General features: G+C 38.6%; 1 protein-coding gene and 1 long non-coding RNA gene across 4 annotated transcripts in view; one reads left to right on the forward strand and one right to left on the reverse strand.

The window, feature by feature from the left end:
• Window positions 1–230: 230 nt before the first annotated feature.
• On the reverse strand, window positions 231–2,933 carry LOC120903660. Its single transcript, XR_005739635.1, has 3 exons — window positions 2,845–2,933; window positions 2,558–2,766; window positions 231–1,747 (listed from the first exon to the last, which is right to left on the reverse strand). It is a non-coding gene; the product is annotated as an uncharacterized LOC120903660 (long non-coding RNA).
• Window positions 2,934–3,065: 132 nt separating this feature from the next.
• LOC120903659 (protein embryonic gonad) overlaps window positions 3,066–20,816 on the forward strand; it is a 49,567-nt gene continuing 31,816 nt past the window's right edge. The window contains exons 1-3 of one of the 3 annotated variants that reach the window (XM_040313222.1): window positions 3,066–3,168; window positions 3,855–4,016; window positions 18,412–18,484. In XM_040313222.1, coding sequence (XP_040169156.1) covers window positions 18,455–18,484 — 30 coding nt within the window. In that variant the 5' untranslated portion in view covers window positions 3,066–3,168; window positions 3,855–4,016; window positions 18,412–18,454. Of the gene's footprint in view, window positions 4,017–18,411; window positions 18,485–20,816 lie in introns of all 3 variants that reach the window. The other 2 variants (XM_040313220.1, XM_040313223.1) reach the window with 2 other exon arrangements.

Genomic DNA, 20,816 nt, shown 5'->3' on the forward strand with positions numbered 1-20,816 from the left:
AGGCTCAATCAGCTTCCGAAGAATTTATGTACTGAAACTGTTTTAGAACAAAACATTGCTTCAAATATTAGAATGAACAGCGGTAACCATAATATAAAAGCTACGTTTTCACTGCTATAATATTTTTTATATGAGTTTATTATTGGATTTAAATATGTTTACCATAAAAAACGATTAAGTAATAGAACGGTTCATTAGTATGTATTCTTTAAAACATCCACTAACTCATTTTGCTGTAGACATCTGGCTGTGATTTTGCCGCTTAAAAGAGTTTTTCAGCTAATTAGTTTTTGGCACTACCTAAAATAGAAAGCAACAAAACTTACTATTAAATTATGACCCAAGAAATTTCAAGTGACAATTTCAACTTGAAACCAGCCGATTTGATATGCACCGGAAGTGGTCTACTTTCGTTAAGTACTTGGTGGTAGGTTATAAAAAGCACCCTTCTGCAAAAGTTTGGGATAAAGTTGACGGTGATGGAGAGTGATGGTGAGAAGGCTCTTTGATTGACGCTCCATTGGACTATAATGCATTATCTTTATACTGGTGCTCGAATCGTAAACCTGCTTGTTTTGGGACGAACCCTGGATTTTTTTACAGCAAAAACTTGGTGATGTAAGATGATTTTAAATGAAATGCGTTTGTCGCTACAGTAGCCTAATGTATTGTGGGAGTCAACATTAGTTTGACCCTTTGTGATTTCTCACACTCGCTCGAGGTCGTCGTGCTAGTTGAGATAAGTGGCAAAATATTTCAAATATTTTTGTAAATAATTGAGGGAACCAGTCGTGTGCAGTATCACGATTTCGTGATTGCGTTAAATCATTGCGTCCTGTTTGGTAAGGTGGCGAATGTCGATAAACATGAACATAGCTTTTCGCTGATAAACGCACTTTCTTCTCGTGCATCTTGACGTACGATCATTCACGAGCGTCGCAAAGCTGAAGTCCTAATGCCCGTTTCTGACTGTAGGTATATTGGAGGAACCATATCTCTCCCGTTCGGGAGAGAAAAGCAGAAGCTGCCTTTCCAGGAGCTGACCACAGTCATCTGGGCCTGGTAGGCGCAAGCCAACCGTAATCACCATTCAATAACTAATCGCGCCAACTTGAAAGTCAATTTGACCCACAAAAATAAGCAGACATCAAAATGGAAAAAGGCTTGGATCCGTAGCGTCGATCCGAAGTGAAGAGGAAGCTTTCGTTCGCAGCCACAATATCTGCGTGAAAGGGACTCGTGAAGCATCATTCGCGGTACTCGCTGTCGACGGAGCAGAAAACACGCCAATACGCTATCGAGGAATCGCCAACAGTCACCAAAGTATTCTGGGATGACACCGGTAACTAGGATAGTGGCGGAGAGTTGAAATGTTGGCGTAGCGCATACTGCTTCATTGCGAGGAGGCGACAAGTAGCCGCTCCGGTGGTGTCCAGGCTCCATCGCACACGACTATCGTTTTCTTCATCGGTGCAGATTAGTTGAACAATCCGAATGTCCAGTGACTACGTTCCAATGGCTTCAGAGATGCTTTCGTTACAAAAATCGGGTTTGGCGGGCCTGCTGGTGGCATGGTATAGAGATGGTGAGAGCGAGGTATGGTATTGGCGGGTAAACATGAGAGACAGGTTGCTGTGTGTATCCGACGTTGGCGATGGCCCCGGGCAATCGTTTCTTGGTGCCTTACGGGTATAGCAGATGCGCTAGTGTTAACCTGCGCCGTGACCGCCGAATGGTGCGCTTGAATCTGAAACGGGAATGAGCAGCGAAAGGAAAGGACAAATCTTTATGGAAATAAATACATTCGAATGGCTTACTCTTCGCGGCACAACGTTAAAGAAGAGGAAGATGTAATGGTTGTTTTTTTATATTAAATTAATTTGTCCAGTATATGGGCTCTTTGAAACATTCCTTTGAAGAAAACCACGAACTTGAAAAAGCTAAAGTATAATTATTTCTTTTGAAATATAAACTGGAATTTTTGCACCATTAATTTCGTTTTATTTAGAAAATATTAAAACAAGCATTTTAGAATTTTCCAATGAATGATACAGTGTTGTAACTAAATTGGACAAGAAAAAGCTAATGGTCGATTAAAACAATTTTGCATTAAGAATGATTAAATACGCTGCAGTCACCCGAAAGGTTTGATAACTTTCAGCCATCGTTAATGTTGGACTGAAGTATGCAAAATAAAGTATGAATTAGTACAAAAACAGACATATTACGTGAAACTATGTATACATTTCAGCACACAATTTAAAATAACACGAATTGATTAAAATTTATATTACAAAACGGTATGATAGAAATAACTCAAAAGTAGAAAAAAAGTTTGCAGCATAGTTTGATTGATTTCTTTTAGCTATTGCACATGAGTTTTATCGAGATGTACTTAAACAAACGCTAAGATAACAGCTCGAAAGTGTCAAACATGCGCATCTCGTGCTATATGAAACAAGAAGCACACATTATTCCACTGAGACCGAGTCTCCAAAGGCACTCGTAAGTCTACCTCGGTAGCCGAAAAGCAAAGGGATCGGATGCTGTATCTCACCTGCCGGAACTCAGAAGATGATCTCTTGTTTAGTTTCACGTGCGCGATACAGGTTCGTCGTCTGTGAAGGACAGAGGCTGCGACTGTTTGGCTCTCGCACATTGTTGTTTAGCAAGCCGAGCGAGTGCCGGGTTCTCACGGCTTCGCGGTCTTCCTATGGCGGTTGGCTTGCGCATCCGCACGAGGAGACGAGTGATGAGCTCGATGGCCTACGGCGAGGGCGATACCGAGCGATGGTGAGCGACGCAAGCAACAAAGCATCAGGGAAAATAATAATATGGGTTTACCTTGATTTTACTTATATGATTCCCCCAGTCGTGATTTGACTCTTCTCCGTTACACATCTCATCAGCTACGGTGCTCGCTTGTGTGTTCCATTTGTTGTGCCGCTTTTGCAACTGCTATTGGCCGGCATTGCTTCTGCGCTTAGTGTGTATCCGGTTCTGACGCTGGTTCGATCGGTCACCGATTCGCGTTCCGCGAGACCCGATTACGAGTTTGATGGTGTTCTCCTACGTCGTAAGGGTTTTGCGGTAGTTCGCGGAACAGCGGCGAATGTGGAAGACGTACCATCGTCAACATACCGAGCCGGTGAATTCACTTCGGGAATCGTTAGTATTATGATTCATAGTCATCGGCAGCTTCTCGATCTCACGATTTCAAACACCTCTCAATAGAATTGCGTACGTTGCTGAGATTGTTCCTGCAATTGTTCTGTGTGTTAATTTTAAGTGTTCTATGTAATGTAAACAAGCTGAAAGGGTGTTTGTGATTTGTTGCTATTGATGTGGTGTGTGCGTAAATTAATTTTGACCCGTCTGCAATTTGGAAGTCAAATTTGATCATATTTTTTTGACAGTGGAGTGATCCGAAGGAACAACAAGCCAACATTCATATACGACAGTATTTCTGAATAATGAGTCAACTGTTATGCGATACTAAATAAAACGCCCAAAATCTGTTAAAATACGTGTGATGTGAACGGAAATGAAAATAAAAAATGAATGGTTTATATTAAACATGTGTGTTGTTTGAGATAACAGTTTGAAGAAAAACAAAATAGATCAATGATCACCTTTGTTATGCAAAATGCTATAACTTGTGGAGGAGCCACATAAAATGTGCTGTTGGAAGAAACAAATGATTTCACCGCTACAAAAGTGACGAACCTGTTTGAATTTGAGCCAATTCGTGTGTACATATTTGTGCATTGTAGTGCGTGTATTGTGATACGAAAATAGATTGTGCTGTAATCTTAAAAATGCATGATTGCGAGTGTCTTATTTTGTTCTAGTAGTTATGAATGCTGAATATTGAAGTGAGACACTCCATAGTTGAAATCGTTAGCTTTAACCATAAAAAACAGGAGTTCAACACAGCATACAGCATTGCCAAAAGCTTACATGTAGCCTCGGAATTGAAACAACTCGGCGCTATATTAATAATCTGCTGAAGAAAGGTAAGTATATCCAAAGCTTCACATACGTACGTAGATACAATACACTTGTTGATGAATTTTAGTTCACCATGAAAAAGAAAACATGCCGACGGGGTTTGCCCGGAGATATTTACACCGTAGGGAACACCATCGTTGAACAGGAAGAGTTCAAAATTGACGTGACACTTACGAGACCTCCAGCGAAGACGTTGGACGGCATCGACATTATGGTGTTATGAAGCCTTCAGCAATCCAGTTTCACGCCTCGCTTGTTTAGCTCGTGCGCAGTGATCTTTACTTGCTTCATTTTTGGGTAAGATGTACCAAAAAGAGGAGAACTTTTATGCTTATGTTAATTACGTTGCGAAAAATTATACCCATGAGCAATTCAGAGGATGTTTTCTCTTTGGTCGAATTTTGTCAGTGCGATTTGGACCGATCCTTCGTTTGTAGAGCTGTTTTTTGTCATTGGAACATTCAGTCATCGTGGTTCGCGGTAACGTAGGTTTAACGGATTTATTTTCCTTGAACCCGTTTACGTTAGGTCAACCGTTCTGGGAAACTATTGTCTAGGGTGCCCGCTTTTATGGGTGTGTTTATTTTTGGTGTTAGCATGCGATATTCTTCAAGACGAGGGTCAGAAATCAATTGCTTTAGTTTGGTTTCCTTTGAACCGGATAGGATGGTTTGACAAAAACTGTCCGACATAAAGTCAAGCTTCCTGTGAAATCGGGAGGGTGTTCGGGCTATAATTAGTTGATAATAGCTTTAATCAACTGCAAAGCATGGGCCATTTTTCATTCAGATTGTTATACTTGTTCACCTACACGTAAATCTGATCACTGATAATGGTGTAGCAGTAGTATGGTATTTTTGTGGGAGCGGTTATGTTAATAGACGGTGTAGCGATTTTTTTTTATTTTTGAGGATGACAAAATGTTAATCTAGTTGTTGAAAATGTATGAAGAAACGATTAATAACTGTCAAGCTACATTTTCTAAATGAAATAAACGCCAAATAGATTCAAATGAAAAGTAGTTTTCAATAATTGTATCAATTTTAAGAGGTATCAATTTCTAATTGTACTGCCATGCAATTATGGTATATTGAATGAATGTACTGCCACGCAATTATGGTAAAATTAATGAAAGAAATATACTGCTATTAAAAAAAATCTGTAATAAATTTGATTTTTTTTTCGATTCGTAGATTAGTTCAATCTATAAGAAAATAGGAATGTTAAAATTGGAAGAGCCAATATGTTGTATAAATTATAAATATATTGCCAACCGTATTTCGATATTAGTACATGCGCAAAAGTTAAATCTTCCAGTAGTAGCCCATCTAGGAAAACGACAGAAACATCACTCCCTGTGGTGAAATGAGCATCCAAATCACAGCATTCCTAAGATCACCAGCGGCCTAAGTAAATGGGAAACCATTATCTTGATCTCTTGATCACCTGCCGTTGTAAAAGCAGCGGTGCGCTCGCAGGGCTGCAGTTCACTTTCAAAAGTCAAATTCCTTCGCGATCATCTCGCACAATGTGCGCTCGAATGAGATCAAAATGTCGTGAGACGAATTCCGGCTCCAGTCTGCAACTACACACGAATCTAAACTGCACCGCTCTGCAACGTTTGGTGCCGTGGTGCACTGCAGCTTGACTTTGTGTTTTTCTGTGTGTTTTTGTGTGATTGTTTACACTTTGAGAAATGCGAGCTGGTGCGCGCGAGAATGGGAAAAAAGATTTATCACATCGATAGTGGCAGACGACATCATGATCATAAATATCGACAAGCGTAAAAAGGCGGATCCAAGGCGATGAAGGAAGCAGCAACCAGCGTTTGCATTGGGTGGTAGGGTCGTAGGAAGCCGAGTATTTCCTTTTCCTGTCGTTCCCCTGGTCCTGTCGTGGTGGCTGCGATAATGCGTCATGGTGTTAGAGAAAAGCGAAAGGGCAGAAAGAGTAAAAACTGCCAACTTTATCTTTCACTCTGAGTCGCAGAAAGTGACTGTCAACAAATGTGTTTTCTCGGGTTTTCATGCATCGTTCCATGCCGTTTGGCTAGGCGTCAGTGAACGCAGTCTGGTGAGGGGAGGGTCAATTTGATAACCTAGCAATGGAGACAAGCAACAAGGCAACCATGGTAGCAAAACCGTAACGCTCGATGCATTTTTCTAATGGTAGCTAGAAGTAGGGGCAAAATGTGTAATCAAATTGGCACAAATTGATTCGTGTTCACAAGCTCCGCCCATTGTTGGCTCTAAATTATGCTTACGTGAAATACTACAAAGGAAATTGGAACGTGAATTTAAGCGACATTTAACGTGATTAGTGCAGGGTTGGAAATTTAAATTTTGGGCATTAGTTTTTTTATTTTAAAGGCATTTCAAGAAAAAAAAGATACCCATTATTTCCGGGAGGCTTAGTATTAACTGTTTCATGACATCGTCGATAGAAACGCAGTCTTATATTTAAAAATATATACACTTAGTCGTATTACTCTTAACTAGAAAATAAAAAGGGTTATTTAAAGATTTTGAAATATGCCTACGCTCAATCGTTGTAATATACAGTCAAATCTATGATCTCCTTGATTAAGCGAATAATGACAAAGAACACAGAATGACGTACAGGCTTCTGTATTCGAAATGCCCCTCTGTAAGCTAACCTGTTGGCGCGACCATGTTGTATCTCGAGCCACTTGTACCGTGTAAACACGGCACAGCAAGGACGCCGCACATGAACTAGCTGGGCGACCAACGTGAGAGCAGTAAAGTGGCTGCCACTGATGGATGAGACAAAATGCAAGCCTGGGCATTAGGTCAGTGATGCTAATATGAGTGCGTAAACGAATGCGGAATACTGATCAGTGCGCTGGAATGGCAAATGATTTACGATCTTACGCGGAAATTGGCTTCGAGTATGCTATTCAGTGAAGGTCTTGATCGGCGTCAGAATATTCCTACATATAGAACACGCGACTGGAGATGTACAATCGTATTTGATTGTTAGTATGATAATTATAATAATGAAATAAATAAAGTCTATGAATCTCAGGAAAACACGATTCGAAACGATCGCCAAGAGATTTAAGATGATGTCTTTTATAGGACGTCATGTATGACCTTTAATAGTTGATCTTAAAATCTTTTAGTCGATTAGACATCAGCATTGTTTTATGTTTAATGGCAATGAATTTTATTGCGAAATAAAACAATACATATAATTATTAGAATGCAATGAATTATAAAAAAATTGATTTAAATGAAGGTGATAAGAAATATGTATGAGAAATATGTATTCGTATTAACATTATGTTATGATGATGGATAGATATATAGATAGAATAATAGACTAAACTTTCTTAATAGTATAAACGATCATTAAAGATCTATTAAATAAAATGCACTTGATGTGCAATTGATAAAATATGTAAATTATATTTGTAGGATATGGATCTATCAATTACCATCAAATTAAGGTTAGACTTATTTTGACACTGTGATAGATTCAAAAGGACACTTTCCGAATACATGGTACTCTTTTATAGGTGATAAATATTAAATAATTTACTGCTCCGTTTTCACTGACATTTGTACTATGCAAATGGAGCCTATGTCGTTTGGGCAATGTAACACATTGTTCAGTTGACGATACCCAGCTCAAACAAAAAGCATTCGGATGAGCATCAGGTCAGGAAGGTTCTACTCGAGCCGGCTGTTGTAAGGGAAAATATATTTACCATACTTCGTTCCTCCTTCTTGGATCGTTTGTGTTCATGTTACGACGTCTGCGAAGCCGCAGCTGCAAGCAAATCGATGGGTTGGCAATTCATTGGAAATTATTAGTGATACCATTTTATATGCTCACGATACGAGCAGAAACGTTACGACGAAGAGCCTTATGGGTAAAGAACGACATTGGTATGATTTTTATTCCTTTCGTTACTATGCAGAGAAACAGCTAGCATTTTCTGAGACACATCCGCTGAATGTTTGTCGCTAACCTAAGTGCCAATCGGAGGAGCTACATTATCATATTCTTCCGTTTTTGCAGGCACGAATTAAAACGCCCTCAAAAGGTTGGCGCCGTTTGGTGTTTTTCGTAGCGCAAGGTTGAGCGAGTTGATTCTTTGCCAAGGCAGTACTCATGGATATGATCTTAATCTGCAACAAAACGGCTTAGTACGCAGAAGGGCGAATACGAAGTACGTGGGGGGAAACATTACGAGATGATATGTTTTCATTCAAGAAACAGAACATGACTTCTGTTTATGATAATTTGCTCACCGAACATATCATTGCTCTACGAGTTACGATAGAGACGGCTGGTGTTGAGGTTCTGGGAGCAAACTTGTTCACTTGTGGGAGCACTGAGCTTTGTGATGAAAGGAATTCGATCGTGTTCGAACGATGACATCGATCGAGGCAATGTTTCGCCCGGTAGCGGTGAAATGTGTGTATCCCTCGTGTCGATTGTTGTGATCAGGCTTTGGTAAGCTAGTTGATGGTGGGAAGATCAGCTACGAAGCAATGTTATTCAAATATATTTGTCTGGGCCGGGGTTGTAACAAGATCACGAGTTGATCGGTAGCAAAAACCAGAAGCTAAGGAGCATCGCTCCAAAAATAGTGTTCTGCTTTGTTCCTTTTTACTTTTCAAATTCATTTTGTTTAGATATTGCAATTTCTATAAGTCATAAAGTTGCTATATTTTGTAATATATATTTTTTAAGAATTGTACTGCTTTTTATTGGATTACATAAAATGTTTAGCAATACGGCCGTTTTGAACCGTTCTTCTTGAAATTAAAAAGAATACTATATTGTACGAGGAATTCAAAGCATTATATTTTATGGGATTGTTATGGTAACGACCACGATCTATAGTTAATACAGCGATGTGATATTTGAATAGTTCCTGTACATAATTGATGTATACTATAAAAATAAGCAAACACAAAATTATATCTACTTTTTTACTGAAATACATAAATTGATTCATACGCTGCCTCGATGGAAAGATTTGCTTGCTACATGAGCCGCTTTGTAAAGCAGTATATAGACGGATAAATTTCTCCAAGGTTGACGTGGTTTGAATCTCTTTAGGTTTAAAATCAGCTATTTCCTTCACGCTAATACAGAGAATGAAAAAAACCAAGACTGACATACTACTTGATTTTGCTGAAAAAAGGTTTCGGACAAAAATGAAAAAAATAAACTAAAAAATAAAACCGTGTTTTTAAGGCAATTTCATTTCGATTTAAGTGCATTCAAAAAGTGATAGATTTTTGTTTTGCATTTTTATGTAACAAAGTTTGATATTTCTTTAATCAGACTCATCCTACAACACATATCACCAGAATTTGTACCGTTTATGACGTAACATTTATGGTTCAATGTACATGGTTACTTGGATCATGTTAAAAATATTGCGCAAAATAAAACGTGGAGAGAGAAATAAAAAGCAATAGAGAAAGAAGATACGTTCATCTTACCAACGAATAGAAGCAGGGGAGAGCGCAATTTAGAGCGAGAGCTGCATTTGAGAGAACTACTAAGAAAAATGCTCTCAAAATGTACCGATGTGACGAGCATTACATTTTCATAGCCAAACAAGTAACATAAAAAAATGTGTAATAATAATAATGAAATTAAAAGAGCTTGAACCTTTTTACAGGAAAATTATAAATAGCACGGATTCGACAATCCGTTATACATGACAACACTGTAATGTGATTCTAGAATTGGATCGATAGTTTGGTGCATTAATGCAGATACATACGTAAATAGATTTGAGACTCCATAAGCCAATATTAGCCAATATTTCATTTCAAAATTAAACTGGAGAAATCGAACCAATTTCCAAAACTCCAGTGAACGGATAGGAACAGTTTGACGATTCTACAGAACAAATAAGTAGAATATATGTTTATCGATGTGTAAACTATTTATTTATATTATTCATTTCAACGGTACAGCTCTCGTCGATCTTGCATGGACGATTAAGTATGATAATTAACAATAAAAAATCAAACAATAAAAACATTTCCACTAACATTTACACACATTTACTATTTCCATAAGAATTTATGTTCGACTTACTTTTATTAGTAGAACACCTTCAACATTTTTCGCACACAGTTTTGAAACTTTGGATAGTTCATAATCTCTTGTTATACATCGTAAATCGGAAAGAGATGTATGATGATAGTGCAAACGTAATGAGACAGCAATGTGCAGTGTGTTGTTGACCGCCTCAAGTTGATCATAATCTCATAAATTTTGACATCAATACCCTATGAGGATTAGGCACACGAAATGCAATCATGTGTGTACACTTTTTCTTGTGCCGCAATGTAGCAGCTTCAGCTCTCTACAAAGTTAACTGGATCTTTGCTTCCATCCCGGTTGGATCTATAATTAGACGAACGTTTGCGTTCGTCCATCGGGGCGGGGCGTTTGTTCACAGTAACCAGGTGCAAATTGTGTGTGGATTTGAAAAATTCATACTATGGAGCCACACCATACTACATTGCCTGCCGTATTGCGTCGAGGCGAATACTTTCGCCTTCCACCAGCGCTAACGAGCTGAGAGCGAGGACTGTTATGACATCTTAATAATAGCCGAACGGTATCAATTTCGTGGATCAATATTTGCTTAGAGTTTGCTCCATTTTTTGTTCGTCTCAGAGATCTTTCTCTTTTTGATTTCTAGGAAAAAATAACACTCCTACCTATCCACCACGTTGCAATTTGAAGTATCCCAACACCAAAGTCCGATTGAAAACCAAACACCCAAAAGTGTTCTGTTTTTAGCTCTCGAGAAGGTATCTGTTCGAAGAAATGATGGGTTTCTCAAAGGCTCGACGTGTTAAAGAAACGACCTAGAGATTCACGCTAACCGCAACGCTGTGGATAAAGTTGAATGAGTTCGTGATGTTGACCATGGACACACGCGATCATCGACGCATCGTCCACATCGAAAGTTTTAAAGCTAGCAAGCACAGATCCCAACTGTGGGGATCCAGTGGCAAACGGCAGTAGATAGCACGTCAACAGCGTCATCATCGAAGCTGTCACTGAAGATGCTCGTTTTCACATCGGTTTTTTGTACGAAGAGGTTTTGTTGACTCAGGCGTTCAATATCACCAACAGCAGCCAGGTTTGTTGCATACTGTGCTTATTTCTTTTATGATGGTAACTTTGGCTCAAGTACTAAAGGATTAAACTCTGTTTCTTAAGGTTCTTCTACGTAAGGCAGATTTGGAAAACTTCCTTTCCCGTTATGTGTTTCTAACAACGTAATACTTAAAACACCTATTATAAGCTTAACTAAATTTGTTTTACTTGTACTTCTATACCATAGACGGGGAGGAAAACAAATGCATTTCCACGTAGCACATATGGTGCAAAATAATATTTGCGAATGACGTGAATACACGGATGGTTTTAAATATTTAAAATTTGAAAAACAAAATTGATGAATATGTTATCAATATTAAGCTCATATTAAGTTAAAAACAATCATTTGATACCATTGTTTATTATGGTCAATGATTTCATACAGTTCATGTTTTGGAAGCTGATAAATTGTATTTAAAAATGGAAATGGATCGTTGAATTTGTAATTTCACGCACATATTAACATTTCCCACACATTAACAATTAGCAACCTTGAAACGGTAAACGTAATATACGTACATGATCGAGGTTATGTTATGGTTGATCCCGAATACTCTCTGCAGTTGCAAGATAGAGCAATTTAAATTTGTTTTCACTCTTATTAAATTGATCGATTATTCATCTCCCAATGAAATCTTTCAAAACCTTAAAAAAAAGTGAGATAGTGAACATTTAAAATCATAATTCTCACTGATGTCTTCGTATTTCATCCTAAGAGCGAGTTTAAGAGCAGACTGACCGGTTCGTAATTGCTTTCCCTATAAGTATTTGGAAACATTTCTTCAGGAGCCCATGAGAAACGTTTATGTTGAGACAATTGAATTCGAAGAAAATGTTGATTGAGGTATCTCGAGCATTCGTAATTTATTGGGGGATCTTGAAGAGTGTATGTCATCCATTCTCGGCTCATGATTGAAAACTTAGTATACACAAAAGGATAAATTTAAGGTGTGGCATGTTTATCTACAGTTGTAACCACTCGTCTGCAGTCGTGTTATTGTAGCGCAATTATTCGCTGATGAATATGTAAGCTTCACATCCAGAAGGTAAGATGGATTGTTTAACGAAAACCGCTTTTCACCAACAAATACATACGGATCGTACTTGGTTTAAAGTGCTATACGAATCAATCCAGTATCTTATTACCATCTTATGCATGAGATGCGTTGAAAGTAACATTCAGATGTTTTAAAATATATTATTATGAATTATTGTCGGAATATAACCAAAAAACCTAAATATTATTATGTTTAATTTTAGTTCATGTGTAATTGTTGGTAACAGATATATGTAAATATTTACAATGCGTTTAAAATTCTGTTGTTAATTCATGACCAACCCAAGTATGTTTAACGTACAAAGTTTAAAATGTCTATTGGTTTTATAGAACACAAAATATTAAAAAGCTGCCTTTAATCAATCAGCTGTGTACAATTCTGCTTTGAAATCAACCAAAATAAAACATGATACAGTAGGTGACCGCTAACTGGATGTGTTTTACTGGAGGTTTTGAACTGGAAGTTCGCTAACTGAAGTGATTCGCAGTTAAAAAACACATAAATGTCAAAACATTAAACTTCCGGAATCTTACAAAGAAAAATTCATAGCAAATGTGCATTTTTCTCACAAATTTTACATCTCAGTCACCTACTGTATTTTGGGTGTCGAGGTTGGCACAGTTCTTTTTGAATTTGTTCCGATCTGGATTTTCATTTTTTTTTTTCATTCTTGACTTTGACAAATGATTCCTCACCGGGAAGAAAAGATTTTTTCCTGATACATTATAAACATATCGGCTATTTTTTTACTCAAAGGCATGTGCTTCTTAATATTCCTTTTATTTTCTAATGCTTGACATGGCAGCACATGGAGTAACGTGAAAAAAAAAAGGCAGATGGGAATGAGAACACGAAATTGGTATCCTCAATGACTGAATGAATCGTTCTTTGCATAAGAAATTTTTCAATCTGATTAAATAAATTCCTGAGCAAATGTTCCGCACCACAATCGGTGTCACCAATAGGCCCTATTCAACAGGTTGCCGGAGCGTCGTGAAAGAAATTTTTCGCTCCATGTTTGGGAAGTGTTCAAAGTACAAAACGATGGTCAAGTTTTCGAAAATTCAACCCGAATTGGAAATTATTTAAGAGTTTTAAGAGCGCTTCGCTCGAGTCTTTTCGGTGGTTTGGTTCGACGGTTGAGCGTGGAAGACATTTATTTAATTATAAGCCTGATTTATGGAATATTTTCATATGAAAAATGACGTCACGTGCGTTGTATCAAGATTCTTTTTTTCATGCGTACTCTTTTGAATGAAGTCCTCACACATAAAAGGATAAACACTTTTGCTTTAGGATGTCCCGATGAGAAACGGCGCAGTCATGTCTGGAAGGAGGTTTGTAAGGATTGGAAGCTGAACCAGGGCAAGCTGGATGGATGGTCGCAAATAATTCCTGAGATGGCTTGCAGCACCCTCATTGGGAAGGGAATGCTGAGGTGGTACAGAGTAATCAAAGCCCCTCATGAGAGTGATTAATGAGTGTGCTTCATAACGTTGCACAAGTTTGTCACTGAGGTACGATCGGGTATCATCATCAGCTGAGGCTCTTCTTCACCTCAACCGCTTTGGGATGCACTTTCTTACCGAGATGCTCTTACCTCGTCAGTTGGCGTTTTTGCTGCTCACATTTCAACCAAAATCCAGAGAAGCTTACCAAACGAACACACCCTTAATCGACAGCAATGAACTGAACCGGTTCAATGTGGTGACCCTTGCGTAAGGATTGTGCATCCTCGATAACAAGGCAAAGATAGCCGGAAGTGAACTGTTTGGATGGCTTCGAAAACCTGAAATTTATTTTTTGTAGCGATTGTTCATGTTTGCTCCGATCGTCCTGCATTTGCACGTCGTTTTTCTACTGAAAAGCGATCATCTTTGCGCGTTTTAAAATTGCTCATCTTGCGGTCGAATGCGTAGCTCTGTCACGAAAGTTGATCATTATTTAACAGATTTTTTTAAGTGTATTTCTTCTTTCTTGCCCTCATTGATCTCGAACGTGTCCAGTTGAGGCATCTCAAGCTTTTCGAACAGTATCCTCCGAATAATCTTCTGGAAGCCCTGGTTGGTCTCCGCCGAAGCGGAATGCACGATCGTAAAATATCTTCCAATTTACGGAATGTCGTGTCGGGAAAAATTGAAATTAATTAATTATGAACATAAAAATCAGCAAATTGTTTTTAAATTACTCTACAAGCGATATCGCATGTTGATTCCGAATTTTACTGATTTCAGCACAGTGGGCGGTGGTTTGTAAACTTTTAAGATGATCGAACGACAGTGCAGTTGTTGGGCCAAAAATACATATGTTCTGGCGAAAACAACAATTAAACATCTAGCTGCTCTTACAACACATCGCAAGAATATGAAATTTATGATTTCAGGTAGTGGAAATCAAAAAAAATAACAGAAAATCAACAATAAGAAAAGTTTGCAAGTAAAAATACGTCCAATTCATTGTTATTGAATGAAAATACACATATTATAGTGATTATTTTCATTTGAGGCTATACTTATAGAATCAAATTACTTTATTTCGACGAATTGAATGTCTAGTTCAATCGGTAAATATCTCTTTATCAAAGCGAGAAAGAACTACTCAAAATAAACCGATACAAACCCTGCGCAGAAATAGGAGGTGCGGGAAAAGTATGGTCGTTGGCTGTCGATTTAAAATTATTAAAATTACCTCAGCAAGGGTGTGGCCGGTTGGAACGGCGAAGCAAGTAGTGTGACAGGGCTCAATTAGTTCATGGGTGGTCGAGCTCACCGTGCTCTGTATTACAGACGACTCTTGAAATGCTTTGAATCGGTTCCTTTAGAAGAGGATGATACAGTAGGAGAAATGAAGTCACCAGGAGAGCAGTTGGGCGACTATTGCCGAAACGACCGACAAAAATAAGTTTTAAAATGGTCAGTTTATGTTCTCGCTCTGGAAACAACAGTGATACGTTCGGTAATGAATAAACCGCTGGAAGTGTGTCAACATCTTCGATGATTTCTTTTACTCTGTTTTTTTTTCAGGGTATCGTTGTTAAAATTTTGCAAATTTTTTTTGCAAAACAAGCACCGTTCAAAAACGGTTGCAATCAAGAGTGGCAATTAATCCGAAGTAAGTAAAGCAGTGGTAGTAGGTCTCGTGGTACAGTCGTCAACTCGTACGACTTAACAACATGCCGGTCATGTGTTCAAGCCCCTAGTAGATCGTGCCGCCATACGTAGGACTGACCATCCTACGGTAATCCAAAAGTCACTGAAAGCCAACCCCACAAATGGTACAGGCAGGTCTTGACCGACAACGGTTGTTTAGTCAAAAGAAGAAGAAGAGAAGCAATGGTACCTCAAACATATCGTAAGAAAGGTGTTGTCCATCTTTTAAGATACACATACATATGTGGGATTGTCGATTGTGTGGTAGAGAAATATATATTCGGGGCATTTAATTTCGTGTATTACGATGGCGATGACTGACTATCATAATGGCAACTAAAGGGAATTGTGATATGTTACATTTCTTAACAGTTGGCTGATGGAAAAACACGTTGCATTGAATGGTGTCTTCTTAAGCTTAAACAAGTACCGGAACGTGTGAGATACTCTTAGATTAGTCATTTTTGTTTAGCGTGTATTTCCTTATGTGATTTGTTCTATCGTTGATCCAGCACGCCGATAGACACAGGAAGAAATTCTAGTGAAACTATCGATTGCCTAACCGTGTGTGGTATGTCTATTTTCCGGTTTCTCATCTTTTAGACGGATATGTGTACGTTTTTATCATCTATTCTATGCAAAGCATAGATATGAAGCTTTCAGCCAGGTACACTTTCCAAGCACGACATATCATTGCTCGAATCGATCGAACTGAGACTATTGAAATGTCGCTTGCTATAAATGACAACGATCGCACTCGCAATCGCCGTGGCCATTAATCTTTTTTTGTGTTTAATGTGGGACTGAAAGATAGGACCAATAGGATGGGACCCGCTATAACGCAGTGGTAACGAAAATTGCTTTACTCGCTTTATAAAGCCTAGCGTTTCGAAATTGAAATAAATCACTTGTCCTGGTGGGTTCGTGTGCTCGTCTATGCTGGTCATTGGATACGCAGCAATCTTCTATTTGCGATGGTTGGTCGATTCACGATAGTAGATGCGCATTTCGAGAGCATAATCATGCACACACATGGACGCATCCCGGACGGTGAACACCTTACGATGAGATTTGCACAGAGGACACATCAATAGATAAATCATCCATTCATCATCTCTCGAAAAGTAAACCAATCAAGTGGAATTGAACGGTGAAACGATTGAAATTACTTTTATTATCTCTCGAATCGATGGAATATTCATGCTGGGAACTGCATCTCATGTTTGGCGACGTCATCGACAACAAGCGCAAGCAGGGGCATCGTTCGCCTGATTCCGGAGTCCTACGATGACAGATCGGTGGTTCGTTGCAAACGATGTTATAGAGTTGTCGATGTTTAGGTTGAAATGAATTAATTACAGATCAAACATTACACGCTTGTGCATCGGTCAAGAGCATAAGAGCATACTACTGGAGCGGTGTACAGCTCTGCCATCTCAATGCTATGTCCAACGTGAAGCTCAGGGGAAAGAAAAACTGTGGGAAAAATTGTGCCACGGCTCTTAGAAGACAGGGTCAGAAAAAAATCCCAATGGCAAGACAACGGCCGTGCAACGACGTTAGAATCTCTAACTGAACGCGGACAAACGAAGTATGTCGAATTATGTTGAGTGATTTATTGCATTGTTCGAGTATGGACCACCGTTTGCATTGAAAGCCATATTCCACAGAAACAAATATGCTATGGTGAAATCGTTTAACGCTGTACATGCAGGAACCCCTTTTATACCTATGCTTTTATTTTCATTTGTCATCTTAGTAAAAAAAATCCTGAAATTAAAAAAACCTTCTTAAGATTCAAGGTAGCCCTGAACCGACTTTCCCCTTTGTTTTTTTTGCGACATATAGATACAAAGTTGATATTCAAGTGTCTGTAGAAGAGTCATCAAGATTTAGAATCATTTGCATAAAATGTTCCTCATTTTTACATTTGACGTTAACTTGTGTGAATTGAAGTACTCGTATAAATTGAACGTTGAAATAAAAAACAAAAACAAAAAACTTACAGTACCTTAAAGGGTGATATTTGCCAGCGGCGCAAATAATTGAAGCGCGACGAATTAACAAAACCCAAAAGAGCTGACCAGGAAAGGGTTGCTTCGATAAAAGGTATCATACAACAACAGGGATCGAAAGGGTGAAGTGTTGGTTTTATGACATCATTAAACATACCTTCATTGAAGCTATCCGATATCCTTACCCTCTGTTGTTATCAGTGATGGATGAAGGCTGTACGATGCCGGGCATTCTAAGCAAGTATAGTAAAATCGAGTTTTTTTTATGAATATTGATGCCTTTTCTTTCTGTTAATTCGATTAAGAAGATGAGCTAAAGATGTGCACTTGAGAATATGTAAAAAAGAGTGATCGTTTTTAGCTTGTAAATGAAAGTAGTAGGATTTTTTTTAAAAACATTTGAATATTAGTATAAATATTAAATAAAATGTAGTAATTTTGTTTAGGCAATATTCAAACGAAACAAATGATGATTTTAAATATTAAATAATTAATATCAATTGTTTAATTAAATAAATAAAAAAACACATCTACATCTACTCTTAATTTTTATCGATCACCGTTTTCTTACCGGTTTAATTTACCAGCTCGCATTTAATACTCACTACCCAGTCTCTGGTGGTGTTTTGCTATAAATACTTAACTGTAAATATTCATAAATATGTATATGTATTTCACGTGCATACCACCATGTTATTTGCACTCGAAGAGGCACATAGCATATTAAATAAATATTTTCTGATCCCAAAAATGATGGTTTTATAATATATTTGAACTGTATGTACATTTTGTATCGCTTTGCTTTAGTTTAAGTTTGCTTTAAATGTCTGTCACATTAAGTTCAGCCGTCTTGTACTAATCGTGAATAAGTATCATTAATGATAAACTAATGGAATGTTTTTCATCGACAGTTTAACGAAGCGGTACAATAACATAGTTGGTACTTGTCGATGCATAAATTACTATACACAGTTTTTATGTAGTTGCATTTATATTTTCTTTTCGCAGACTTTCTTTGTAACCTTCCCAGTCAAAACATCGCGATTCGTGGATGTGCTTTCCCGCAGTAAACCCTCTAAAGGTAAGCGTTTGCACTTGTCACGCCGGCAGCATACTGTTGCTGAGCGCCTTAGAAACAGAGATGCTTTCCATCCCGCATGATTTATTGACATCTATGCTAGGCATTTGCATACGGCATGCATTAAAATGCGTATGAGTTGCGCACGGTCGGCTTACAACAAAAGGCGCTCCTTCCTTCTTGCGGGGCAATTATGACACTTATGCGTACAAACGACACGCAAGACAATTATAATCAAAGCCTGTCTCCATACCAGACACGAACGTCAGTGTCCGAGTGTTTCTTGCACTTGGAACATATTTGAAATGCATTTTCTATGTTTTCTCCATGGTTTCATGAAGCAGCAAGTAGCGTGTTCTGTTTGTACAGCAAAGTCTACTTTTAACCACAGCCACATCCGCCGCGTTGACCATTAGCTGTCGTCGCAATAGGTCGCTTAGGATGGAGCGTGTTTCGCCCTCTTGACACTTGTGACGACAAATTCCAGCGGGATAGATCTTGCCACCGATTTAGGAACGATACACAGTCCATTCAAGCGCAGGCCTGGCCGGAAATTGTCGGCCCAAGACGGACGATGGATGCGCCGCAGTGTCTAGGATGGTGCCAATTCCAAAAGAAAGAGCGGCGTTTGAAGTCTGGACCACAAAGTTCAATTAACACAATGCGGCAATTAAAGAAGCCACCATAAGATGAAGCTTTATGCGGGAGCTATGGTCTCGTGCCAATGTATTGCGCGCGTAAGGTTCGTCGACCATCTTTGGAGCATTAAGTGTTCCGGGCAATGTCACAACATTCAGTGTTGCAGAGTTTCACCGTACACCATTTATGATCGCGTGTACTGGGCAAGAATATCAAGCAAAAACCTACAAAGAACGGTCGCGTTTGAGTGCGCACGCGGTGCTCAATTAGTTCCATTTGCATTGTAAGGCCAAAACAGTCCAACGAATGGTTCCCTTTGGGCTGACCCCAATGACTTCCATCCGTTACAGGTTTGCTACAGTGTGAATTGCATATGGAAAATATACAAAGAGATGCGTGCATTTCGTTTACAGATACATTAAATAATCTTCGGACTGAATGCACCCATCGCTGACCACCATCTCATGTCGTACGAACAGATCAGATATCGATGCCATGTCCACAGGTAGTTTGGTAAGGCTTGTTTGGTTGCAAGGCTTCTGTCACTTTCAGCAGTGACGTTACCATTTTTCTTATCGTTGCATAAACAAGATTTTACACGTATGGCATCTTTGTGTTTCTAGTGGAGTTAAACAGTTTGGAACGCTTTTGGCAAGCAACCACTGCAGACGATGGCAGAGTAGATCATGGATAGGAGTTTTGGTGCGGTGCACCTGCGATAAACTTTAGCCGATTCGAGACCAAGCAAGCTCACAAAATCGCTCCCAGGCAAACCGACACCATTAATGCTAAACGGATAATCCCGTTCGCCCATTTGCCAACCAGTACTGTGACATGCGCAGTCATACTGGCCACAAGATTTTATAGTCGTCGCCGAGTGGACGGATTTATGGCTGTCAACTCGCTGACTTTCGTCCTGGTTGCTGACCTGCAAGGCGCTATAAAACAATGTCCATTTACGCCAGAAGATGTTCCAAACGTTTGCGTGAATGGTGCGTTTCATTACTGGAATGTGTCACTTTTAGCGTGCTAATAAAAAGTTTGAGCTTTAAGTTGCACTTTTTCTGAGTTGCAACAGATTGGCCGCATGGTTTGGTAAAAGGAAGTTTTCGTTTTAAAAGCTGTGTTTTTGTTTTCATTACTCTTCGCTCAGACGCTTTGGGTGCTGGTTGATTTGTGGTTTGCTGGTCGGTAAGTGAACAAGGTTGTCAGCGGGAAAATAAACTTAATTTTAGGTCACTTCGTCGTTCCAGCTTGGCATGATACCACTGAATGCTTTGTGCGACAAATAGGGCTGAAAACAAATCGAAAACAAAGCAACAATTAGACCCTGCAAGAAATTAACCAATTGTCAAGCAACCATGACTCTGAAACGATGAAATTTATTTATTTATTTATTTGTATTTTGACATTTTTGCATTGTATTTATTTAATAAAAACAATTATGAAGATCGTTTATATGCTAATGTATAGAATGGATACATGAACAAAGTTTTGTGTCATTAGTCATAGAGACATTGATCGAAATATGCGACTGGTGTGCGAAATTGGTAAAATATATTAAGTATCAAACCCGTTCCACTGATTAGTGAAGAGCAATTCAACAACAGAAAAAAACTATTTATCATCGTACGAGCAGTTCGATGCGCTTTGTGCACATCGATTTAGTTGTTTATGATGATATTTAATAGTTAAC

This window comes from Anopheles arabiensis, chromosome 3, assembly GCF_016920715.1.
Source record: "Anopheles arabiensis isolate DONGOLA chromosome 3, AaraD3, whole genome shotgun sequence".
Taxonomy (NCBI): Eukaryota; Metazoa; Arthropoda; class Insecta; order Diptera; family Culicidae; genus Anopheles; species Anopheles arabiensis.